Raw genomic sequence first — 23,503 nt, forward strand, 5'->3', positions numbered from 1 at the left:
GAAGGAGGGAGAGTAATCTATCTGGTTTCAACACTTGGCATCTACTTGCCTAACAATTCATTCCCTGTTTTGGAAAACCTGTGCCCAAGACAAAGTAACTGGTCCTCGGCTTTCGTGGAGTTGGTAAATAGCTCTAATACAAGGCAGGAAGTAATAAGTGTTCAGATAATCATCTGATATTTCCCTGCTCTGTCTGAGCATCTCATGTGTATACACACATCATTCTCATTGATTTTTCATAGCAATCATCCAAAAGGTATGTACTGTCTATCCATACTTTAGAGTTGAGCAAAGTGAAACCAAAAAAGGTGTGTTTGTCACCAAACTCAGTGTTCCTTTCACATCCTGCCGCTTCACATAAAAGAGATGTTAAGTCAAAAGAGAAGAATTAGTTTTGATTTGGTCAGAGCAGGATGGACCAAAGTCAGCTTCTTGAAGTTGAAATAATTTGAGTTGTGTTTTGTAGGAGAGAATGAATGTGAATATACAGATGCCACAGAAGGAAGGTAAGCAGAGAAAATAGCATAAACAGGCTGGAAAGGGGCATACACAGGGATCAGCAGGTGGTTCCAGGATGTGAAGAGCAGATGAACAGGGTAAAAAGTGGCTATTCATAGATGAGAAAGATAACCTTGGGCAAAAGAACATATGACCGTGGCTAGGGACGGTGGCTCATGCCTGTAATCCCAGCACTTTGGCAGGCTGAGGTAGGAGGATCGTGTGAACTCAGGTGTTCCAAATCAGCATGGTCAACATAGTGAGACCCCATCTCTACTAAAAATCTAAAAAATTAGCCTGGTGTGGTGGCTCATGTCCATAGTCCAAGACACTTGGGAGGCTGAGGCAGGAGGATCACTGGAGCCTGGGAGATCAAGGCTTCAGTGAACTATGATTGTGCCACCACACTCTAGCCCAGGTGACAGAGCAAGACCCTGCCTCAAAACCAATAAACATGTGACTGAATCTACCACTAAGGCAGGAATGGAGGAGGACAGCAGCTGAGATCGGCATGTTCATGCATTGCCTGGTATTAACTATAGTTACTTAAACAAAAATCCAGGCTCTAGCTATTTATACACACTTACACATTTAAATGGTCTTGCCTTTCGGTCTTCCTAATTTCTCTAATATTGCCAAATTTTCTTTTTCAATTCCTTCATCCTCCAACTTTTTCCCACTAATGGGCTCTGCTTTCATCTCGTAATGATCTAACTCTTCTATATCCTGCAAAAAGAAGAAAAAATACCTTATTCAACCTATTTTTCTTCAGCAGTTTCTTATGCCAAAAGTTAAATTATTCTTGACTCAATGGGGGACAAGAAACAGAATATATCTATACTACAGGGAGAGAGAAAAAGCCCCCACATTCCATTCAGGAGGCTCCCACCTTTTATATCCTAGATTTTATTTAAAAGCTAGACTCTGGGTAAAGCAGACTTAAAAGCTTTACAAAGTCATAACTATTATGAAATAAGCCATCATTTATTTATTTACTTCTTTAATTTTTACTTCCTTTTTTAAAACAGAGTCTCACTCTGTCACCCAGGTGGGAGTAAACAGGGATGATCTCTGCTCACTACAAACTCTGCCTCCCAGGTTCAAGTGATTCTCGTGCCTCAGTCTCCTGAGTAGCTGGGATTTCAGACATACATCACCATGCCCAGCTAATTTGTTCATATTTTTAGTAGAGACAGGGTTTCACCATGTTGGCCAGGCTGGTCTCAAACTTCTGATCTCAAGTGATCCACCCACATCGGTCTCCCGAAGTGCTGGGATTACTGGCATGAGCCACCATGCCTGGCCAAGCCATCTTTTAAATCTCCTCTTAAGAGGAACATTTGAGACAGTTTAGCAGCAGGTGTCAAGAACCTTAACTGTTCATAGTTTGTTCCAGAAACTCAACTTCTAGAATTGTATTCCACGAAACTAGTCTAAGATGTAAACACAAATTTAGGCATAAGGATACCTATCTCAACCTTGCAACCACAAAAACAAACACAAAATCTGCATGTACAAAAATAGCAAAACAGTTAATTCCATGAAATATTAACAGGCCACTGAAATACCAACACAGCATAATTTCTCCTGTATCAAAAAACTTTGAAATGAAAAATGGAATACACAAAGGAATAGAATTTCAATTATGCTGAAATATGCACAGGAAAAGACCAGAAGAACTTATATTGAAATGTTAATTTCAATTAATTTTAGTTGTTCTCTCTGGAGACATTTGGTGCTTTCCCCTAATTTCAGTTTATGGTTTTATGTAGTAAGCATCTATTGACATTAATAACTAAAAAATGAGTTAGAAAATGAATTTGATTTCAGGTGCTCGGGAGGCGGAAATAGAAGGCTCGTCTGGGCCCAGGAATTTGAGGCTGCAGTAAACTATGATCATGCCACTGCACTCCAGCCTGCGTGACAGAGACCCTATCTCAAAAAATAATAACAATTTAAAAAGAATTTGAATAATATCCCCCAGAACAATATCTTTATTTGCATCGTTCTGCTCCCTCCCTTCCCATACATCTGTTCTTACACACATAACAAATATATGCAGATTTTTAAAAATCCTAACTTTTTTCAATTACCTTATTTTTCTACTTCAAATGCCAAAATCTCTAAAGGAGTAGTTTATATTCATCTCGTTTTTTTTTTTTTCCAAGCCGGCTAATTCACTGATTTCTAGACCTGGTTACTGACTACCTTCACTCAAACTCTGCCCATGACTCCATACTTCAGGGAGCTCCCTTCTCCCTGTGTGCACCTTCACCTTTCAGCCCTGATATTCCATCCTACGCTTGTTTTCCTCACAATGCTCAGAAATGCCTTTGGCCTGTATTTCCTCCTATACGTTCAACCTCAGTCATGTTCCCATCCACAAAACTTCTCCACTTAAGTATTAATCAGCACATCACAAACAGAATTCAACATGTCTTTCTAAAGCAATATCCTGAGCACACTATCCCCTGCTTAAGGCCGTCCTATCAATAATCACACCAAATAGAAACACACACCTGTCTTGAATTCAAGACTTCTAACCATCTGCCTTTTCTGGCCAATCGTGCTTTCCATGACTTCAACACATCAACTTTCCTTCTCAAAAGAAAAGCATCCAATGCATCCGAACACACCATGTCCAAGGTTGTTCTGGGCCTGTTCCCACCTTATTTTAGGAGCCTAGAAATCTGCTTTTCACCTGTCCTGATCTGACATCTCCAAAGTTCAGTCTCTTACCTTTCTAGATTTCCCTCAAAGTTGCGGTCCCTTGTTTATTATCTTAGAGGAGAAAATGAAAGGGTTCATGATCTTTAGTACAATGGCTGCCTGACCCACGGAAAAGGTTTAATGTTTTCATGCAGTTTATTCCACCTCAGTTAAACTGCATAAAAACATTAAAACAAACTCTCATTCTAATTGGACAATTCTAAGAAGTATTTTACTCCCAGACTCATAAAACAAGCCTACAGCCAGGCACATTGGCACACGCCTGTAATCCCAGCACTTTGGGAGCCCGAGGTGGTGGATTACTTGAGGCCAGGAGTTCAAGACCAGCCTGGGGAACAGAGCGAGACTCAAAGTCTACAAAAAATTTAAAAAAAAAAGCATTAGCTGGACGTGGGGCACCCGCCTGTAGTTCCAGCTACTCAGCAGGATTGCTTGAACCCGGGAGTTAAAGGTTGCAGTGAGCCATGACCACGCTACTGCACTCCAGCCTGGGTGACAGTGAGACCCTGTCTCAAACAAACAAACAAAAAGAAGCCTACGACATTACTTCTTTAGTTCTGAAGCACTCGAAAGTATATTTTAGATTAATAATTTCCAAACCAAGAAAATGAAAGCCTAAATTAACTATAAGACCCCAAACAAAAAATCTTCTTTTTTTTTTTCCCAGGCAATCATTTATTCAGCCATTATTCATTGAGCTTCGACTGCTACAAGGCACTGTGCATACTATCAGAAGGGGGTTCAAAGATGACTAAGACCAGGTCCTGTCCTCAGAAAAGAGAGCACATGTGAGGGGAGAGAGATGACAGGAGACTCGGTGAAGGTCTCAGCTCACCCCAACGAGCCCTTAATCTTTCTGAGCTTCAGTTTCCTCTTCTATCAAATGAAGACGCTGGACTAGACATGATCTCTGGGCACCAGGCCAGCTGGAAAACTAGATGGGCCTAAGCCTTCCCCTTCCTCTCTTACTCCCAGACTCCTAGAAAGCCAAGAGGCCGGGCGCCGCCTTCTAAGAGAAGACGAGTCCGCAAAGAGCGCTGGTGAGGGCCATGGACCTTCCCTGAAGTTTGCATGTGGCCCCAAAACACAGAGCAGCCTGGAGAAGACGAGACTAAGTTCAAAAAATTGAGTGGAAGGTTTGGCCTTCCACGGTTAGGAAAGCGGAGCTCAGAAGGATGGGGAATTTCCGGGAAATGGGAAGCCCCTGGAGTGTGTGCAGAGAGGAGTGACAGACAGAAGGGTGACAGCATCCGGTGGTGTGAAGGAATCTGGCGGGGGTCAGGTTTGAGGGAGGGGGTGAGGGATGTCACGGCCAGAGCTGAAAGGCTGAGGCCTGGGCTCAGGCTCCTCCCACGGGCTGGCCACACGCCCCATTCCATCAGCCCTGCCACCGCCACAAGTTCATTTTCATAGAGTCGCTCGACCTTAACGTCGCTTTGCATGTTTTTTCTAAGTTCCACAAGTGGCTTTGGGGTAAACAGGCGCAGCTCACCCTCCTTCCCGCCCGCTCCCCAGCCCCGACCTTGAGGTTAAACAGGGCCACGGAGTCGGCCAGGAAGGGATCCCAGCAGCCCGGGGTGGGCGGCGCGCGGCGTGGTCTAGGGGGGTCTGGGGGGTCGCGGCGGGGAGCGGGGTTCTGAGGGGGGCGCCCACCTGCGGAGAAACCAACCTCTCGGTCTGAGCTGTGCCGTCTGCCGTCGCTGTCTCTCTCTGGCGAGCTGTGGCCGGGCGAGTCCCGCTCGGGCACCGGCAGGAACCTCTGGTGCCTCCACGGTGGGAGGTACTCGCGCCTGGGGGTCTCCTCCGCGGCGAGGGGCGAGCCCGGGCGGTCCTTGGCCTCCGGCTGCTCCAGGTCGCGGGTCCCCCGCTGCGGCCGCCGCCCCCCGGGGATCAGGTGCATCCAGCGGTGGGGGCTGCACGTCCGCCCCGGCCTCTCCGCCTCCTCGCGGGTCCCGAACCGGCAAGGGGCCACCAGCCAGCAGCCGAGAACGAACTTCTCGTTGAAATCCACCATCTCCAAGTCGTGGTCGCTGCCGTCGCCCCTCTCGTCCGTACCAGGAGCCGCGTGGGGGTCCCCGAGGGGCGCGTCATCCTCCCGGACTCGGAACTGCAGCTGGGGCTGCAGGAGCTGCTGGTGGACGGCGTCGGCCCAGCTCCTTCCCCTGCCCGCTTCTCCGGCCGCCCCGGCCCGGCGGGCAGGTCCGCGCCGGGAGACTCAGCCTCGGGGTGGGGGCGCCCGGGGTCCCCGGAGTCTCCGCCGCCGCCCCCGGCCAGCACGGCCTGCAGGAGGGAGGCTTTGAGCTGCTCCTCCGCCAGCACCTGTTGCAGCTGCTCCAGGTTGAGTCTGCAGCGCTCCAGCTCCTGCTCCGCGTCCCGCGCCGACTCCAGCCTCGGGACCGGCGCCTCCGCCCCGGGGAACTCGGCCCGCCAGCGCCGCTCGAAGGCGCGAGGGTCCCACATGCCCCGAGCTCCGTCCGCGCCGACCCTTCCCCGCGGCCTGTAAGAGACCAGAGGAAAAATCAAGTTTCCCCTTCCGCCCGCACGCCTTTTCCCCTTCTTCTTCTCCTGCTGGGTTTCGCCTGAGGTCAGCGGCTCCTCGCGGCGGGGCGCGGGCCTGGGGGATGAGAACTCGCCCCGGGTATCCCACAGCCAGCTCGGGCCGCAGAGCCGCCGGGGGAGGGCGGGAGCTACGGGGCCTGGACTCAAGCCTTCCCCGCCGCGCACTGCCGGCCCTGGGACCCCACTCCGCACTGCCGGCCCCGGGACCCCACCCGCCCAGCTCCCCTGTCGGCCTCGCTCCCTGCACCTGAGCGCGGGGCCCTGGACACCCTCCTGCAGGGCCGGGGGAAGACGTGGGGGCTGAAGGCGGCGTGGCTGGTGTAACTGCGGACGCGCGGGGTCGCCCTATGCGGGGATTGATTGATTTATTTATTGATTTTCCTTTTTTGAGGCCAGGTCTCGCTCTCGCCCAGGCTGGAGCACAGTGGCGCCATCATGCCTTACACTAACTTGATGAAGATCACGGAGCAGTTTAATCCAAATCTGGGGGTAACGCTTTGGGGTTTTGTTGGCCCCTGTAAGCTTCTCCCTTCTTCTCACTGAAGCTTTTCCAGGGAAAAACACTCAAGGATGACAGCGCCAAACGGCTCTGCTGGAGGTGCCCGGGACCTCAAAGCTGGACTCCCGGGGTACTGAGTCCAACCGTGGCTGCAGGGGCCGCGGCCTGGCGGAGGGTCCGCGTGGGTGTCTAGGAGGACCCCCCACACTCCATCATCTCCTCTTTGCGGCCTCAGACACTTCCCCTGGGGAGGACAAGAAACGGGAGCTGGGCCGGGCGCGGTGGCTCACGCCTGTAATCCCAGCACTTTGGGAGGCCAAGGCGGACGGATCATCTGAGGTCGGGAGTTCAAGACCAGCCTGACGAACATGGAGAAACCCCGTCTCTACTAAAAATACAAAATTAGCTGGGCGTGGTGGCACATGCCTGTGATCCCAGCCACTAGGGAGGCTGAGGCAGGAGAATCGCTTGAACCTAGGAGGCGGAGGTTGCGGTGAGCCGAGATCACGCCATTGCACTCCAGACTGGGCAACAAGAGAGAAACCGTCTCAAAAAAAAAAAAAAGAAAGAAACGGGAGCTGGAGAAGGGGCCTGGAGACGGGAGTCCCACGTGGCCCTGCCCTCCATACCTGGCTGAGCAACGCTTTCCAGTTCTTTTCCAGGGTTGTGGATGAGGCCCCACTGCCTGCGAAGAGAGGCCCTGATAAACCATCTTGTGCTTTCTTAAAGAGGGGACACCTTATCAATGATTCACCTTTCCTTCATTTTAAGCATAAAGAAATTGATCTAATGGCCGGGCGCGGTGGCTCACGCCTGTAATCCCAGCACTTTGGAAGGCCGAGGCGGGTGGATCACCTGAGGTCAGGAGTTCGAGACCAGCCTGGCCAACATGGGGAAACCCTGTCTCTACAAAAATACAAAAATTAGCCGGGCGTGGTGGCGGACGCCTGTAATCCCAGCTACTCCAGAGGCTGAGGCAACAATTGCTTGAACCTGAGAGGCGGAGGTTGCAGTGAGCCAAGATCACACCATTGCACTCCAGCCTGGGCGACATGAGTGAGACTCTGTCTCAAAAAAAAAAAAAGAAAGAAAGAAAAAAAAGAAATTGATCTAAGAGGCTGACTTGGCAGCTGGAAATTCTTCCTCCCCACAGCGCCTTTTGGGGACTGGAGCTAAACTCAGCCACCTTCTCCCTAGCCCCTGCCACCCACCCGCCTCTCACCTGAACCATGGGCACAGGCCGTCCTGCTCCCACTTTTCCAGCCCCTTAATTCATCCCTCAAGGCCACAAGGAAGCAAGGAAGACATTTCTTAACCACAAATGTGCCGTGTGTTTGCGCCAAGCCCTGTCTTGGCTCCCGTCATCTACAGGGTGGAGTCCAAACTCCCTGGCATAACACAGGAAGTCCTCCCACATCTGGTCTCTGCCTACCTCTCTGCCTTCTTCCTATAATTTAGCCTTGCCAGCTCAAAGCTGGCCCCAAACACCTCACACCCTTTTCCTTGGAACTTCTCATCTCTCCCTACATGCTTGCAAAAGTCCCCGCAGAAAAAATCTTGGAAAACAAGACCATAACATTCACATACCTTCTATTTGGTCAATGCAGAGACACAGATCTTTGTTCCGAAATTTGCATTTAAATGCAAAGCTTCAGAGCCTGAAAACATCTAAGATTATACCCAGGACTGACAACTGGCCTAGGCTCAATGTCTTTGGAATTTGCTCTACTAAATTTGCTACCGTTTGAATGTGTTCCCTCCAAAATTCAGGTGTTTCTAATGTGAATATGATGGAAAAAGTGAAAACTTTATACATCTTTACAGCAGCCTAGCAGTACAGATGAAAAAATCCTTTTTTTTTTTTTTTTTTAAGAATCTACAGTTACTAAAACTAACTGAAAAAGTGGGAAATCTGGAGACCAACACATAGAAGAAGAAAAACGGCAGTCAAAGACTCACTCTCCAAATTGGATATTTATTTAAACCAGGGTTTCTCAGCCTCAGTGATATGTATATACTGGGCCAGACAATTTGTGGAGGGTTCTCCTGTGTGTTGTAGGACATTTAGTAACATCCCCTCTACCTAAGAAATGCCAGTAGCACCTCCCATCATGACCAGTTGTGACAACCAAAAATGTCTCCAGATTATTTCCAAACATCCCATGGGGGGCAAAAATCTCCTTCAGTTGAAAATTACTCTGTAAACTAGAGCTGCATCCTAGATCTTAGAAAAAGATGTAAGCTTCCCAAGTCAGCCCTGCATACCACTGGTACGGAAATGAAATAAGAGCCTAGAAGGAAACAAACAAAACTATAATCTTATTTAATATAAAAGTAAAAATGCAAAAATAAAATACTACCATATCCATTCTAACAGTGTTTATTACAGGAATACAAGGATGATTCAAAATTAGGAAAATTTCATCAGGTAATTCACAAATTATATTTCTACATAGAATTGAAGGCACAATCATGAAAAACAAAGTAGCTCTATATGCATTAAGTCCATGATCTATTCAGTGAAAAACACACGTTGCAGATGTCTTACAGAAGGAAAACTGAACACTGAACACATATTTCTCCCATCTGCTCTTTTTCCTGAGGCTCCATGGGAATTACAGTGAAGAATAAACATTGTATAAACACACACAATTACAAAAAAAAAGGAATGGGGGTTACCAATAGAAGAGAATTCACCTCCAATAGACAATGACAGCAAATGGGAAATGTTTAATTAATGAAGCAAAGCAAACAAAGGTGGAGGTTAGGGGGATACTGATGACGAGGAGGCTAACTTGTCCCACAGTACACTGGAGAGGCACTAGACTCAGACACCAGGTACCCTGGAGAGTGGAACTGATAGGCAAGACTGAAAACAGATTAACCAAAAGCCTGCATACAGAACACACTTTCCAGGCCCTGAAACACATTGTTCTCCCGCATCTCCTTAAGCAGAACCCCAGCAAACATGTATTTACCTCAGGCAAGAGAACACAGATTTCACCTCCAGAGGAATGGAGTAGTTCCTGCCGTCATTTATGACTGCACAAGGAGAAAGGAGAGAGGGGTGGGGATAACAACTGGGAATCAGCATAAATTCCCCCTAAAAACTCTTTCCCCTAAAAGCTATCAGCTGAAAAGTCTTGGCCACAAAGAACTTTTTTTTTTTTTTTTTTTTTTTGATACAGTGTCTCACTCTTTCGCCCAGGCTGGAATGCAGTGGCATGATCATAGCTCACTGCAGCCTCAACCTCCTGGGCTCAAGCAATCCTCCCACCTCTGCCTCCTGAGTAGCTGGGACTACAGGCGGGCACCACCACATCCGGCTAATTTTTTATTTTTTCTAGAGATGGGGGCCTCACTATGTTGCCCAGGCTAGCCTTGAGCTCCTGGGCTCAAGTGACCCTCCCACCTCAGCCTCCCAAAGCGCTGAGATTATAGATGTGAGCTACCACACCCAGCCTCCCAATCAGTCTTTTAGTCCTTCTCTCAAACATGAATGAACAAAAGGGGGAATTTTAAAAAAGACGACAAATGATGAGCAGCATAGAATAGATATTTGGGGAAAGGCTTTTGAAAGAAAAATAAGACCAAAATAAACTCAGAAAAAAATTATTAAAGAAAAAAGACATGCTAGGGAGAGGACAAAAGAATATCAAAATAGCTCCTTAAAGACACTTGTGAATATATTACATCTATAAAACAAAAAATAGAATATGAATAAGGAATAATCAGAGAAGAAAAAGTTCTCAGAACTCAGGCTTCATCTTTGGAGTTGGTCCCCAATGAGCCACAACTCCTGTCATTCATGTCCTCGGAAGGGCCCATTCCACAGTGAATCTAGGTTGGCTCCGAGACTTACTTTGACCTGAAGAATGTGGCAGAAATGAAACTGGACCTGTTCTAGGTCTAAGCCTTAAGAATACCTGACAGCTTGCACTTTTGTGCTTCTGGAAGCCAAAAAGAACTGACTATCCTCTTGGAGAAAGAGAAGCTACATGAAGAGGGCCAAGAGTATGAGATGCTATGTAGAAAGGCCACATGAAGAAACACCAAGGCAGCAGACTTGTGGGTGAAGAAGCCGTCTCAGACATTCCACTGCAGCTGAGCATCCAGACCAGTCTCTGACACTGTCTAACCGCACAGTGAGAGCTGCCAAATGAGACCAGCGGAAAAACTGTCCAGCTAGCCCATTAACCCATACAATAGTGAGAGATAGACAAATTTGCTGTCTCATGCCATTAAGTTTTGGGATAATTGGTTAAGCAACAATAAATAACCAAAACAAAACTTAAAGTTATGACTAGCCAAACAAAATTTCCCAAAAGCTTGTATACGCATGGTCACAGCAACAGAATTCACATTAATCAAAAGGTAGAAACAACTCAAATGTCCCTCAGTGGATGAATGGATAAATAAAACTTAATATAGCCCTTCAGCTGCAGTGAGCCGAGATCACGCCACTGCACTCCAGCCTGGGCGACAAGAGTGAAACTCCATCTCAAAAAATAAAAATAAAAATAAAAATATAGCCATTCGGTGGCACATCATTCAGCCACAAAAATGAACGAAGTACTGACACATGCTACAACAGGGATGAACCCTGAAAACATTATGCTGGTGAAATAAGCCAGACACTAAAGGGCACATATTGTCTGATCCCATCTTTATGGAATATCTGGAATAGGCAAATCCAAAGTGAGAGAAAACAGGTTTTTCATTGTGGGGGCTGGGGGGAGAGGGAAGAATGGGGACTGACTGCTTAATAAGTACAGGGTCTCCTCTGGGGGCAGTGAAAACGTTCTGGAACTAAATATCAGAGGTGGCTGCACAACATTGTGCTAAATGCCACTGAATTGTACACTTTAAAATGGTAAACTTTATGTTACAAGTGTATTACTACAATTTAACAATAATGGGAGAAGCAAGAGTAAGGAGAGCCCTCTAAGGGTCTCAAACATACTGTCCTGTGAGAGTCCCTTCACCTAGGCTCTACGGAGGTCACCCGCCAGCTTGGACTGAGCTAACCCTCCAGTGACTGACACCCAGGCAAAGTGGGAAATGACCCAGGAAGGGGCTGGGTCAACCAGGCAGCAGAGGCAGCTGCCCATCAACCACTGACACCCCCTTCTCCTGGTCACCTGCTTCACACACCAGGTGCCACTCTGGGTCCATTTGTGGGGAAGGTGGGAGCTCTGCTGCTTACAGCCCCCAGAGCTGCAGAACTAGGGAGAATTCCATTTGGTTTTGTTCAATTCTCAAATGAGAAAATCTTCACCAACCCTTTCTAATACCATTGCTTAGGGGCCAGCATGGCTGGTTCTTCATGCTTGCTGCAAACACCTGCAATTTTTCCATCCTGCTAACTTAAAAGCAAGAAGCCCTGTGTGCATAGTTTAATGACAGCAACCTACTGGGGCTAAAAATCATTCACGTGGCTCTATCGGAGGCTTAAGCCTGCAGTTCTCTCAGGAGGCTTGACCTGTGACCTCTCCTGTATTCACCCAGTGGCCTCCACACTCGGCCTCAAGCCCTGCACACATTCTGAGAAAACTAGCTTGACATCTGAAAAATGAATGTAATGGTGGTGCCCAAGCCAAAAGGAAATTAAATGACCAATAGTAAGTCAGTATTAGACTTCAATTTCCAGAGGGCATTTTCTACAGTATTTAATTTCCACTCATTTATACAGGCCAGATCTCTGTTCTCCTAATATGAGGAGTCCACAGTTCTGGTCAATAAGATTAGTCCTAATAAGAAAAAAACTGAGTTTAGTCTCGATAGAACTGCCTAAGGCTACAGACATTAAAACAAAGTCCTACAACTCATAATTTGAAAAACAAGTTTCACCAGATGATCTATAAAGAAGATACCAATGATCCAGTTAACTTCATTAAATCTACCTGTCTACTTTTAGGAATATACACAGTAGAATACCTGGGAATATTTAAACTTGTGGAAAAGGCGAGAGAACAGCAGAAATGGCTGTTATTTGATGGTGGACTTAACGATATATGTTTATTTTAATGACACTCACAAGGCATGACCATAATCACTTTAAGCCACAGCCTGTAGGATCTATGTTCCTTCCACTCCTGCCAAGGTGGGATCATGACCCATACAAGACCTAGGAGAGAAGGGGAGGCTGCCCGACTCCCACTCAGGATGTGGTTGGATTATTCACTCACGGCTCATTTTGGTCTTGAATGTCCTCCTGCAACCTCCCAGGGATATGCCGACCCACCGCCCCACGATCTCACACGCCAGGTCCACAGGCCTGAATGGGTGTAATCACAGCTCACCCCTACTGTGGCTACATCAAAATAGTTTTGATTGGCCCAAAATGTTTTTGCTTCTTTGTGGGTGATACAGTTTGGATATTTGTCCCCACCTCAATCTCATATTGAAATGCAATCCCCAATGCTGGTGGCGGGGCCTGGTGGGAGGTTGGTGTCTGGATTATGGGGCAAATCTCTCATGAATGACTTGGGCCATCCTCTTGGTGATAGGTGAACTCTTGCTCTGAGTTCACAAGAGATCTGGTTGTTTAAAAGTGTGTAGCACTCCCCCTGCACAGCCCCCGATCAATCAATTTCTCTCTCTCTCCCCCATTCTCACCATGTGAAGTGCTAGAACAGCCTAATACAGTGTGATTCTGGCTACACGGGTTCAGGCTGGCTCGACTTAGCTTTAGAGGGTCCAAACTGGCTCAAGCCCATTCATCATCCAAAAACCTTTTATTTCTTATCTCTTTTATTGCAGTAAGTGTACATAACGTAAAATTTACCATCTGAACCATTTTTAGGTGTAGAGTTCAGCGGCATTAAGTACATTCACACTGTTGGTGCGATCTTCACCACCATGCATCTCCAGAACTTTTCCATCTTCACAACTGAACCTCTGCACCCATTAAACGCCAGCTCCCCACTCCCTGCTCTCTCCAGCCCCTGGCAACCCCCATTCTACTTCCTGTCTCTGTGACTCTACTGTGGGTGCTTCAGAGAAATGGAACCACACAGTACTTGCCCTTTTGTGACTGGCTCTAGCAGGATGTCCTCGAGGTTCAGCCACATTGTAGCCTGTGTCAGAATTTCCTTCCCTTTTCAGGGTGAATGAAATTCGATTGTATGTGAAATCCTTTTCTTTTGTACCGTGTTTGCTATGCCAGAGGCTCAGAAGAGCAAGAGGAGCCCTGACCCGCCACTGCTTTGTCTGTGGAGTGGGTTTTGAGGGCTGGGGAACGGCTGGATGACCCCCCTCTCTTGAAGATGAACACAAATGTTTCTAAAAGTGGCTAGCATGCTATTGTTCACATACTTGGGGCCCAATGAATGAATCAAGGGTGGGCAGATAGGCTCCAGAGGCAGAATCAGAGGCCACTTGCAAGCACATGAGCCGAAGGACAGAGGCTGATGAGACAAGAGGGTAAATGAGTGATGCCACCACACACAGCAACAGCCTCCACCCTGACATCGCACCCGAGCAGCTCTTGGGGAGCAATGTCTCCCCACCTTAAGTCCAGCTTAGGCTCCTGGACCTGCACAGCCTGACCGCACCCAGAGCAGACCCGGCGGGCCACCCGTGGGGCAGACCCAGAAGTGAGACAGCACCTAGTGTCTCCTAAAAGGCCCAGTGTCTCTTCAAGGCTGAGTGCGTTGGCTAACATCTGTAACCCCAGCACCTTGGGAGGCTGAGGTGGGTGGATCACCTGAGGTCAGGAGTTCAAGACCAGCCTGGCCAACATGGTGAGAACCTGTCACTACAAAAATACAAAAATTACCCAGGCACGATTGCAGGTGCCTGTAATCCCAGCTACTCCGGAGGTTGAGACAGGAGAACTGCTTGAGCCCGGGAGACAGAGACTGCAGTGAGCTGAGATCATGCCACTGCACTCCAGCCTGGGCAACAGAGCAAAACTCCATCTGAAAAAAAAAAAAAAAAAAAAGGACCAGACAGAGGCCTGGACCACAGGTAGCTGTTGACACTGCAGTAGCGGAACATCTTCTATAAGCCTAGCCCAAACATCCTTCAGCTCCAAGTTTGGGCCTTGGCTTGGTCTCAGCTGGAGAGAGATCAACTTCTCTTCTGTGAAGGTTGACTGGGGAATTGGGGGCAGACATGGGTGTGACAGGTCCTGGAGGCCTCTATCAGCCCAGGGGGATCCATTCCATTCCACATCTCCTTTCTGCATATGTCTGAGTTGTGCGTAGTTTTCCTGAGCTGCTCGTGGTATTATCTGACATAGGATTAGGAGTTATTCTTGGTCAGCCCCTATTACCATAGTCCCTTGGGGTAAAAATCCCATGCCTGCCAGCACCATGGGACTTCCTATGCATCCCACAGACCCCTGTAAACACGGAATTGCTGTGAATGACAGGAACACCCCCAAAGTGAAGTCAACTGACACCTAATGTTCTTTAGAGAGAAGACAAGACATTAAAATACAAGTGCTGAAAATCCAGGATCAATATGATTTCCATTCCAAACCCAAGCTCTCAGTACACACACACACACACGCACACACACACTCAAATTCATGAATTCTTCTCAGAAAAAAATAGTAGTTAAGGCTTTAAAAAATATGAAAGCAGTCCACATAATTGGCAAAATAGAAGTTCCTTCACCCAAGTTCAATAATCACATCTTCTTTATATACTCACAGTGAAGCTTTTTTTGGAAGGTGGCTTTTCAAATGTGTTTATTAGAATGCACGCTGACTTTGCTATAATTAAAATACAGTTATGCTGACATCCACTGCCCTCATTAGCATGTGTTTCTTCCCCAAGGTTTTGTCAAACCTTCAAAAAATCCTTTTCCAAATAGGTATTCACAGCTGATTGCCCATAAGGCCAAGGCCAAGGCCCCTGACTTTCAGAGACCCCTCCATTGTGAAATGCACTCTGGCCCCGACCACAGGCACCAGGCCACCCAACATTGGCCGCAGCAGTGTGTGAGTACCAGCACCCCCACGTCTTTGCCACTGCCCTGCTGGTCTGAGTACACCCCTGAGGATTGAGGGGCTCTCCCACAGATACTGCCCCACCATGAGCAGACCCAGGGCAGTGGGCAAGAAATCCAACCCCTCTTCTAGGGTGGGAGGAGGGGTGTCTTCTACGAGACACAAGTTGCCACTCAGCCCTCAACTGGCTTTACTCCTGAGTCTGAGCAGTGAGCTTAAGAGTGGCCGCAGCATCCATGCAACATGTCTCCCAACTGGACCAAAGAAGAGCTCAGCCACCATTAGAACTGTAAGGCACCCAGCACCCCCCACCACCTCGCTTCAGCATCTGCGAGGCCTGTACCCTGAGGTCCCTTGCTCTCGGGCCCCTCTGCTCCCTTCCCCAGGACAGCCAGAGTCCTACCTGCTCGTGGGGCCACTTCAGCCTCTCTTCTGGGGTCCTGGTCTTGGGCTTGAAGCCTCTCTGGGGGTCTCCGGGGTGCTTGGCCTCGGGAAGGAGGTTCAGCGACTTGGGCCTCGCCTCGTGCCTGCTGGGGCTGCAGCTGGCCTTGATGGGTGGGCAGGCCTCTGCAGAGTCCGCAGGCCCTGGCTCTGGCCCATGCTCGGGGCTGGCCTCACTGGTGCTGGTGATGCTGGTCATCCTCAGGCTTATCTTGATCTCTGCCATGATCTGGTCGATGTCCTCCTCCTGGTCCTCCAGGTACCCGTCCCCGCGCCTCAGGCGGTAGGCAGAAGCGCTGGTGTTCCCGTTAGCCTCTGCAGGGTAGTAGTCCTGGCAGCCCTCTTTGCTGGGACAGTAGTGACTGTCTTCTTCCTGGTCATGGGCCTCCAGGACGGAGGGCTCATCCTCCGGGATGGGCAGTTGGCCATCTGGGTAGTCCTGGCTGCCTTTAGCCCCGTGACCATGGGGGTGCAGGCCCGCCCAGGCTGTCCACTCCACTGCATCCTGGCACCCGTCAGTGTCCACAGGATGCGCGCCGTGGGCCAGGTACTCCTCCCCGTTGCAGTCCATGCCCTCCAGGTAGCTGTTGTCCTCAGGGCAGTGGGGGATGTAGTAGGGGATGCCCTCCTCCTCCTCCTCCTCAGGGGGGCCCTCGTCATAGTCCTCCTCCTCAGAGGTGTTTCATGTAGTCGGAAATGGAATCCCTATCGGGGCTGTGGTTTTGGCACTCCTGCTCCTTAGGCGTGGGGCTCTCTGGCCTCAGGGCGACCAGCTCCAGGCCCTCGGGCACATAGCCCTCCAAGGGCAGCTCCACGTCCTCGCTCTCGGGCTCCTGGTGGTGGGGGACAGGACCCGGTCTCGCCCAGTGGTCCAACATGCTGCTTCCCGCGCTCTCACGCTTCTGGTGGGCCATGGTAGACGCTTCCGGTGGGCAATGGTAGATGCTTCCGGTGGGCCATGGTAGACTCTTCTGGTGGGGCATGGCGGGCACTCACGCAGCCATCATTCCCCAGAGGCAGCCACTGTGGGGAGGAACATTGGCAAGGACAGAGTCAGAACCCCACAAAGCCTGGCCACGCGTGGGGCCACTCCACCGCCACAGCACCTCCCACCACGTTCTCCCACAGCAATGTGAAACATGATAGCTGAAGATTTTCATTGCTGCAATCTTTTAAAAAACTGGAAACAACCTAAGTACCCATAAATAAGAGAATGATCAAATAAATGATGGCAGAGTTCACGTGCTGGAAGAGTTGACGGCGTTTTTAAAGAGGCAGGGCAACACGCACTACAGTGAGGGATCTTACAGGCCTATTTTTGAGGGAAAATGGCAAGTGAGCTACAGCAAGTGCACGTGTGGAGATCCCAGTTACAGGTCCGTCAAGATGTCTACAGAATACACACATTGCCCAGCCCATACACACATGCAGAGGCACACAGAAAGGGGAAACCCCCCAAAGGCTTGTCAGCCATGTCCTCTGGGGAGGGGAGGGGGGAGAGGTGGGAGGGGGGAGAGCGGTGGGAGGGGAGAGAGAGGTGGGAGCAGAGGGGGCCTGGACATTTTACTTTATTAAAGATGTATGTACTGGCTGAGTGTTTCACCAAAACGTGTTTAGTATTTACCAGCATTGTAATCAAACCCACCTGTGCACCTTTGAGGGTCTCCTAGCTGGGGAGATGTCGGCACTGACAGAAAACCACCTGTGGGGAAGGGCAAACAGCGAGGTGAGGAAGCAGGACTTTCCGAGTGGGCCGCTGCTCTGGGCATCAGGAGAGGTGGCAAACAAGCTGGTCTCCTCCAGGAAGGCAGCCACTGGAGCAGAGGAGCCAGCCTCCCACAAAATCAGGACGTTAAGTACACCACAGGGCACAGCCAGAGACACCTGAAACACAGGCGGCGGTGCTGACCCAAGGGAGGGCAGGACCAGGGGATGTGCCGGCCAGGACAGCCAGGGGTGCACAGGCGGACAGTATTAATTTGGGGAAAACTAAATCATTCACTTTCATTCAATGAGTAGTTTGCATGCAAATGTGTGTGGCAGGGGTGTGTGGTGTCTTCATGAGATACAGTGAGTGTGGTGTGTATGTGGTAAATGTGTAGTATGGTGTGGGTGTGTGGTGTTTGTGTGTGTATGGTGGCGGGGCGTCCTGGAGGGTGTGGTGTGTGGAGTGTACTGTATATGCTGTGTAGTATGTGGTGTGGTGTGGTGTGACATGAATGTGATATGTGCGTGTGGTGTGTGTGGAGTGTGATGTGTGGTGTGTGTGGAGTGTAATGTAGTGTGGAAGGATTGAATGTGTATGTATGTTTTGTGTGCATGGTGTAGTGTTTGTGGTGTGTGGTGTGTTTGCAGTGTGTGTAATGTGTGTGGTTGGTGTGTGGTGTGTATGGGGTATGTGTGTGGTGTGTATGAGGTGGGCATGGTATGTGTGTGGTGCATGTACGAATGCACACACATGCACACATGTGCACTGCAGGTGACAGGCAGACCGGCAGCATGGGACATGCAGCGATAATCAGCTCAGCCAAGGCAGGGCTTGGGGCGGGAGTGGCCAGGCCCCTGGCAGCTCAGGACCCTGGATGAGAGTCCAGGAGGAAAGAACAAGCTGTGTCCCCATCTCCACCCAAGTTCATCACTAACAGGAACCTACAATCTGCACTGAAACTGTTCCACTTCTGATTAGAATCAGAAACACTTCCAGACGGGCTCGGCACAGCCAAGTGGCGACTGTCCTACAAGGACACAGTGTAGGGGTGGGCGAAGGAATCATGGCAGCAGCTACCTTTTGTTTTTTAAAATGTGAAACATTTCTGAATGGCTTAAGCAACATCTATTTAATTTAAAAGCTCTACTGAGATGAAGAAAGAAAAAGAATACGTGCTCAGCTCCAGAGACACGTAAAGGGACAGAGATTGAGGGACAGAAGGAAGTGCATTAATTCCTTCTACGACCCCTGAAGAGCAGCGGTGGATCTGAGCATCCTATCTCCATGAAGCAGGCCAGCAGGCAAGCCAGCTGCCACCTCGTCCTGTGCAAACCACAGGCACCATCCCCAAAAGTAGACAAATAACTATCTTATTTGTTCAGGGGAAGCAAAATGGTCCAGGGTTGGTAGCTGTGTTTTCTTCCCAACAAGACCTAACTGCTATCATCTTTCTCTGGGACCCAAACTCCCTGAATAGAGTGAAAGGTGGCCAGCAGAACCCAAACTGTTCTGCCACAGGCTCCTCCCCGCAGAGCACAGCTCAGTGCAACAGAGTCCCCAAATCCAAGATGCAGAATCCACGAAGAGAAAACCTTCTGCTCTAGAAGGTACTTACAGGAAGTCAAAATTAAAATCACATCTTCTTATGGTTCTTTTTTTCTAACATAATCAATTATTTCTTACTGCAAAACCTAGAAGATGTTTACCATTTATAACCAGAAATAGTTTCTCAGAAAATAACCGTAAAATGTAAATTATTCAGTGACCCCTTTCTGGAAAAGAATAACACCGTATGAAATTGAGGTACTGCACCAAAAATCAAGACGATGGGCCCTGAAACTCTATATACTTGAATTTTAAAATAACTTCATATCAAGCCCATTTAATAGAAACTATGTCAAGCAGACACAATATTAGAACTGATACGAAAATAAAATTTCAAACTGACACAGCTGTATCAAAAAAAAATGAAAAGAGAAAAATCACTTCATTGCCTTTTAGGATTTCCAAAGATGATGTTAAACCCAGCCATGGTTCTGATCTCCAGGAAAGCGATTGCTGTGGTACAAAAGGACAAGGGTTAAAAGAGAACGGTGGGAGCTCTCTTTCCCAACTAACTCATGTGGTGTGACGCAGAGGCTTTCAGCACAGGCCAGGGTGCTCGGGACTGAGAATTCCTTCACGAACCCCCTCCACAGGTAGGAAATACTCAGATCTTTATTCCTCTGACACGAGACCTTGAGGGTTGCTGAAAAGTGCTAGTCCCATCTGACTGGGGCAGCATTTTCATTTGTTGCACACCATTAAGTTTTTTTTTGTTTTTGTGGTTTTATTTATTTATTTATTTATTTATTTATTTTGAGACGGAGTCGTGCTCTGTCAGCCAGCCTGGAGTGCAGTGGCGCAATCTTCGCTCACTGCAACCTCTGCCTCCCAGGTTCAAGCAATTCTCCTGCCTCAGCCTCCCGAGTCGCTGGGATTACAGGCGCGTGCCACCACGCCCGGCTAATTTTTGTATTTTTTTTAGTACAGACAGAGTTTTACCATGTTGGCCAGGCTAGTCTTGAACTCCTGACCTCAAGTGACCCACCCACCTCAGCCTCCCAAAGTGCTGGGATTACAGGCATGAGCCACTATGCCCAGCCACTGTTAAGATTTTGGCAGGGCCGGGCGCGGTGGCTCACGCTTGCAATCCCAGCACTTTGGGAGGCCAAGGCGGGAGGATCACGAGGTCAACAAATCGAGACCACGGTGAAACCCCGTCTCTACTAAAAATACAAAAAAATTAGCCGGGCGTGGTGGCGGGCGCCTGTAGTCCCAGCTACTCGGAGAGGCTGAGGCAGGAGAATGGCGGGAACCTGGGAGGCGGAGCTTGCAGTGAGCCGAGATTGCACCACTGCACTCCAGCCTGGGCGACAGAGCGAGACTCCGTCTCACAAAAAAAAAAAAAAAAAAAAAAGATTTTGGCAGGAATCATTGTGCTAGACACCATTATCCCACCAATCACTGAGTACTTTTCATTTCCTGCCCCGGTGCTGTTGGATACCTTATGGCAAGCTGCCGTCCCTGCCCACCCACCTGAGGACAGAAACCTTCCAACTCTGCCTTGCCAGAACTGACCAGTGTGTCTGACAGATGGTGAGTCCTTTGCTGTACATGGCCCTCAAAAAAATGAGACAATTCTTTCACTCAGACCAAAGTAAGCAAATGCTGAAAGACCTTATAATGAAACATCACATTCCCCAATCTGGACTTCCCCACTCCGCTGGCCATCCTTGTTGTTTCTGATTTTAATTCTACTGGTGATTATTTTCCACCTCTCTAAATAATTTTTGAACTCTCTTTCTGGGTATATCAACTTTGGATACTATTTATTGGCATCCCATTATGAGAGGTGAGCTTTGCAGACCACAACCTCCCAGGCTCTGATGCAAGTGACCAGAGGATCGCACCAGCTACTGCAGTCACACAGAGGGGCTTTCCATTCTTAGCAAGAGCACTGGGATAAAAGAGATCCTTCCAAGAGCTCCCACCTAACTCTGGGAACACAGAAGCATCCTTTAAAAGCCCTGTGGTCACACAGCCTTCAGGATGGATACAGGCTCTTTTCTTAACTTTATAAAGCCCCGGATAGGCTGGTACTAACATGGCATGTTGCTGCTGCACTTTGAGGGCAGGAAGTGGCTCTGCTCCAGTTTGCATCCTCTGCGCCCAGCACCAGGCCTGTCTGCTCAATACAGGATAAGCAGGTAGCTTCAGCCTGTCCACCCAACCCTTGCAGAGGGTGGAGCTGCAGAGAGCATGGGTGACCAAGATGAAGCCCTCATCAGATTCTTTGACTCATTCTACTATGTGAGATATTCTCGATGTCTGAGGGATGAACGGCAAACAAAGTGTGGCCTATCCATACAACGGGGACAGTAGTCAGCCCTAAGAAGGAAGGAAGTTCTGATGCATGCTATAATACAGGTGGGCCTTGAGCATGTCACGCGAAGTGAAAGAAACCAGTTGGAAAAAGACAAATGATTGTATGATTTCACTCACATGTGGCACCTGGAGTCGTCAAATTCAGAGACAGAAAGTAGAATGGTGGCTGCCAGGGGCTGGGGGAGGCAGAAAGGGGAGTTAGTGGACACAGAGTTTCAGATTGCAAGATAAAGAAAGTTCTGGAGATGGATGGTGGTGATGGTTGCACAACACTGTGAGTGTATTTAATGCCACAGAATCATACACTTAGAAGTATTTCAGATGGTAAATTTCCTGTTATGTGTATTTACCACAATTTTTAACAATTAAAAAAATTAAGATATCCTTGATGTCAGATGCCAGGAGAGCGGTGTCAGGCATCTCACCAGCCGATTCTCCCAGAATTTTTCCTCCATCGGGTAACCACGAGCCTGGGGTGTCCCAAAGAGAAGCCTCAGTGTAAAATCAACAATCTCAGTGGAGTGGCTCCAGGGAGTGACAGGGGCGTGACTTACTACTGGAGGACAAGGCAGGAGGCAGGGAAGATGGCCCACACCTGCTTTGAACTGTAAGGAGCACGCAGAACCTCTTATCCAGACCCGGAGGGCTGCCCTGTTGACAGCACAAGCAGCTCAGGACCAGCGGCACAGGAAAACCCCAGGGTCCAGCCAGGTCACGGGCACAGGCCTGCACTCACGGGGCACTGCAGTGAGGATGGAGGTGTCACTGCAAATGCGTAAGAGGATATTTTCACCAATAGTAAAATTTTTTAAACAGATTTTAGAAACAAAAGGGTTCCCCCTGCATATGTCAAGAACCTGAGTTTCTTTCTGAAACTTGGGTGGGCCCCTTTAGAGTTGCTTCAAATAGAAAACACACCATCGGCGGCCACTCCCCTGGGGAAAGGCAGACTTTATGGCTGAAAGCGTCACCCGAGCGCTCCCGGTTTTCAGCATCACACGGAGTGGCTCAGGTGCCCATTCATTTTATGAGTCAGCCGGGGGAGAGTCCCCACAGATTCGGAGTCATATCTCTGATGGGACACAAGCTCTACCCTTCCCAAGCATTGATGATCCTGCGGTTGATCAATCCTGAGCACTGATGTCTGCGAAAACAAATCACTTAGGTGCAGAGACACCGCAATGACCATCCCGCCGGGGGTTCCCGCCTGATTCCTTCCACATCCTGGTCAACATCCCCGGCCAACAGGGGAGCCCACGGACAGCTGCTCTGCCTGGCTCCTGCTGAAAGCCAACAGCACAACTACTCTGCCCTCAATACAAAAGCCACATGGGCCCTTGAGGTCGGACTGGGGCACCCCCTTTGACCCCACTTCCTTGGGCTGTGGCCGGCCTGTCTGACATTTGCCCTGGGAGATGAGCCAGGGTACTCCCCGGCCACCACGGGGGCAGAGACGTGAAGCAGGCTTCGGCTACTAATTTTCCATTAAACAAGAGGAAAATCGGCTATTGTGAGAAGAGTCACGAGAAGGTACCTGAAAGTTGTCACAGTCCACTCATTCAAAATAAAACCCATCCCATTAGGAACACTGTCATTGCAGCCTGTCTCCAGCACTCTGCTCTGTATAAAAGACCGACTGTGGCAAGATAAGGGTTTAAAATTGAAAATCAAAGAGCCATTCCTCAGTGATACCCAGGAAATGAGGCACACGGGCAGATATTAAACCCACCCACACCAAGAATCCTAAAAGTTACCGTACAGATTGCTTGCTTTCAAGCAATACACAATGATACAAGTAAGTCCTCAATAAGACTGCATGGGTTGAGGCACTGGACTTCCAATAATGCCATCTCTCAGCTCAGGGGTCCACGACAAAGCTAACCCCACTGAGATGAAAAGCCACTTACCCCTTTTTCATCACTTGCAATACAAATTTCAGAACCCATCCCAAACTGGAAGGAAGGATACAACTGAAACTGAACTCATGCCCAGCTAACCTGGGAAGGACACCCTCCTCAGATAATGGAGACCCACCAATTCCCGGGTGTCAGACATCACACACCCTCTTCTCCCACCCACGGCTGCGGACCCTCAGGAAAGGCAGGTGTCGCTGAGAAACACCCGGCAACATGCAGAACCACAGGGAAAGGGGAGGCAAGGTTCCAGACAAATGCACCCCGTA

General features: G+C 49.0%; 1 protein-coding gene across 1 annotated transcript; it reads right to left on the reverse strand.

The window, feature by feature from the left end:
• Positions 1–1,090: 1,090 nt before the first annotated feature.
• Positions 1,091–22,102, reverse strand: LOC116464354 (uncharacterized). The gene is given in 9 exon segments (XM_058435038.1): positions 1,091–1,224; positions 4,882–5,409; positions 5,412–5,725; positions 6,916–6,971; positions 15,649–16,369; positions 16,371–16,709; positions 17,332–17,388; positions 19,381–19,452; positions 21,439–22,102. Coding segments are annotated over 6 exon segments (1,965 nt in total). The 5' UTR covers positions 16,670–16,709; positions 17,332–17,388; positions 19,381–19,452; positions 21,439–22,102; the 3' UTR covers positions 1,091–1,177.
• Between the last annotated feature and the right edge of the window lie 1,401 nt (positions 22,103–23,503).

This window comes from Hylobates moloch, unplaced genomic scaffold (genome assembly GCF_009828535.3).
Source record: "Hylobates moloch isolate HMO894 unplaced genomic scaffold, HMol_V3 SCAFFOLD_480, whole genome shotgun sequence".
NCBI lineage: Eukaryota > Metazoa > Chordata > Mammalia > Primates > Hylobatidae > Hylobates > Hylobates moloch.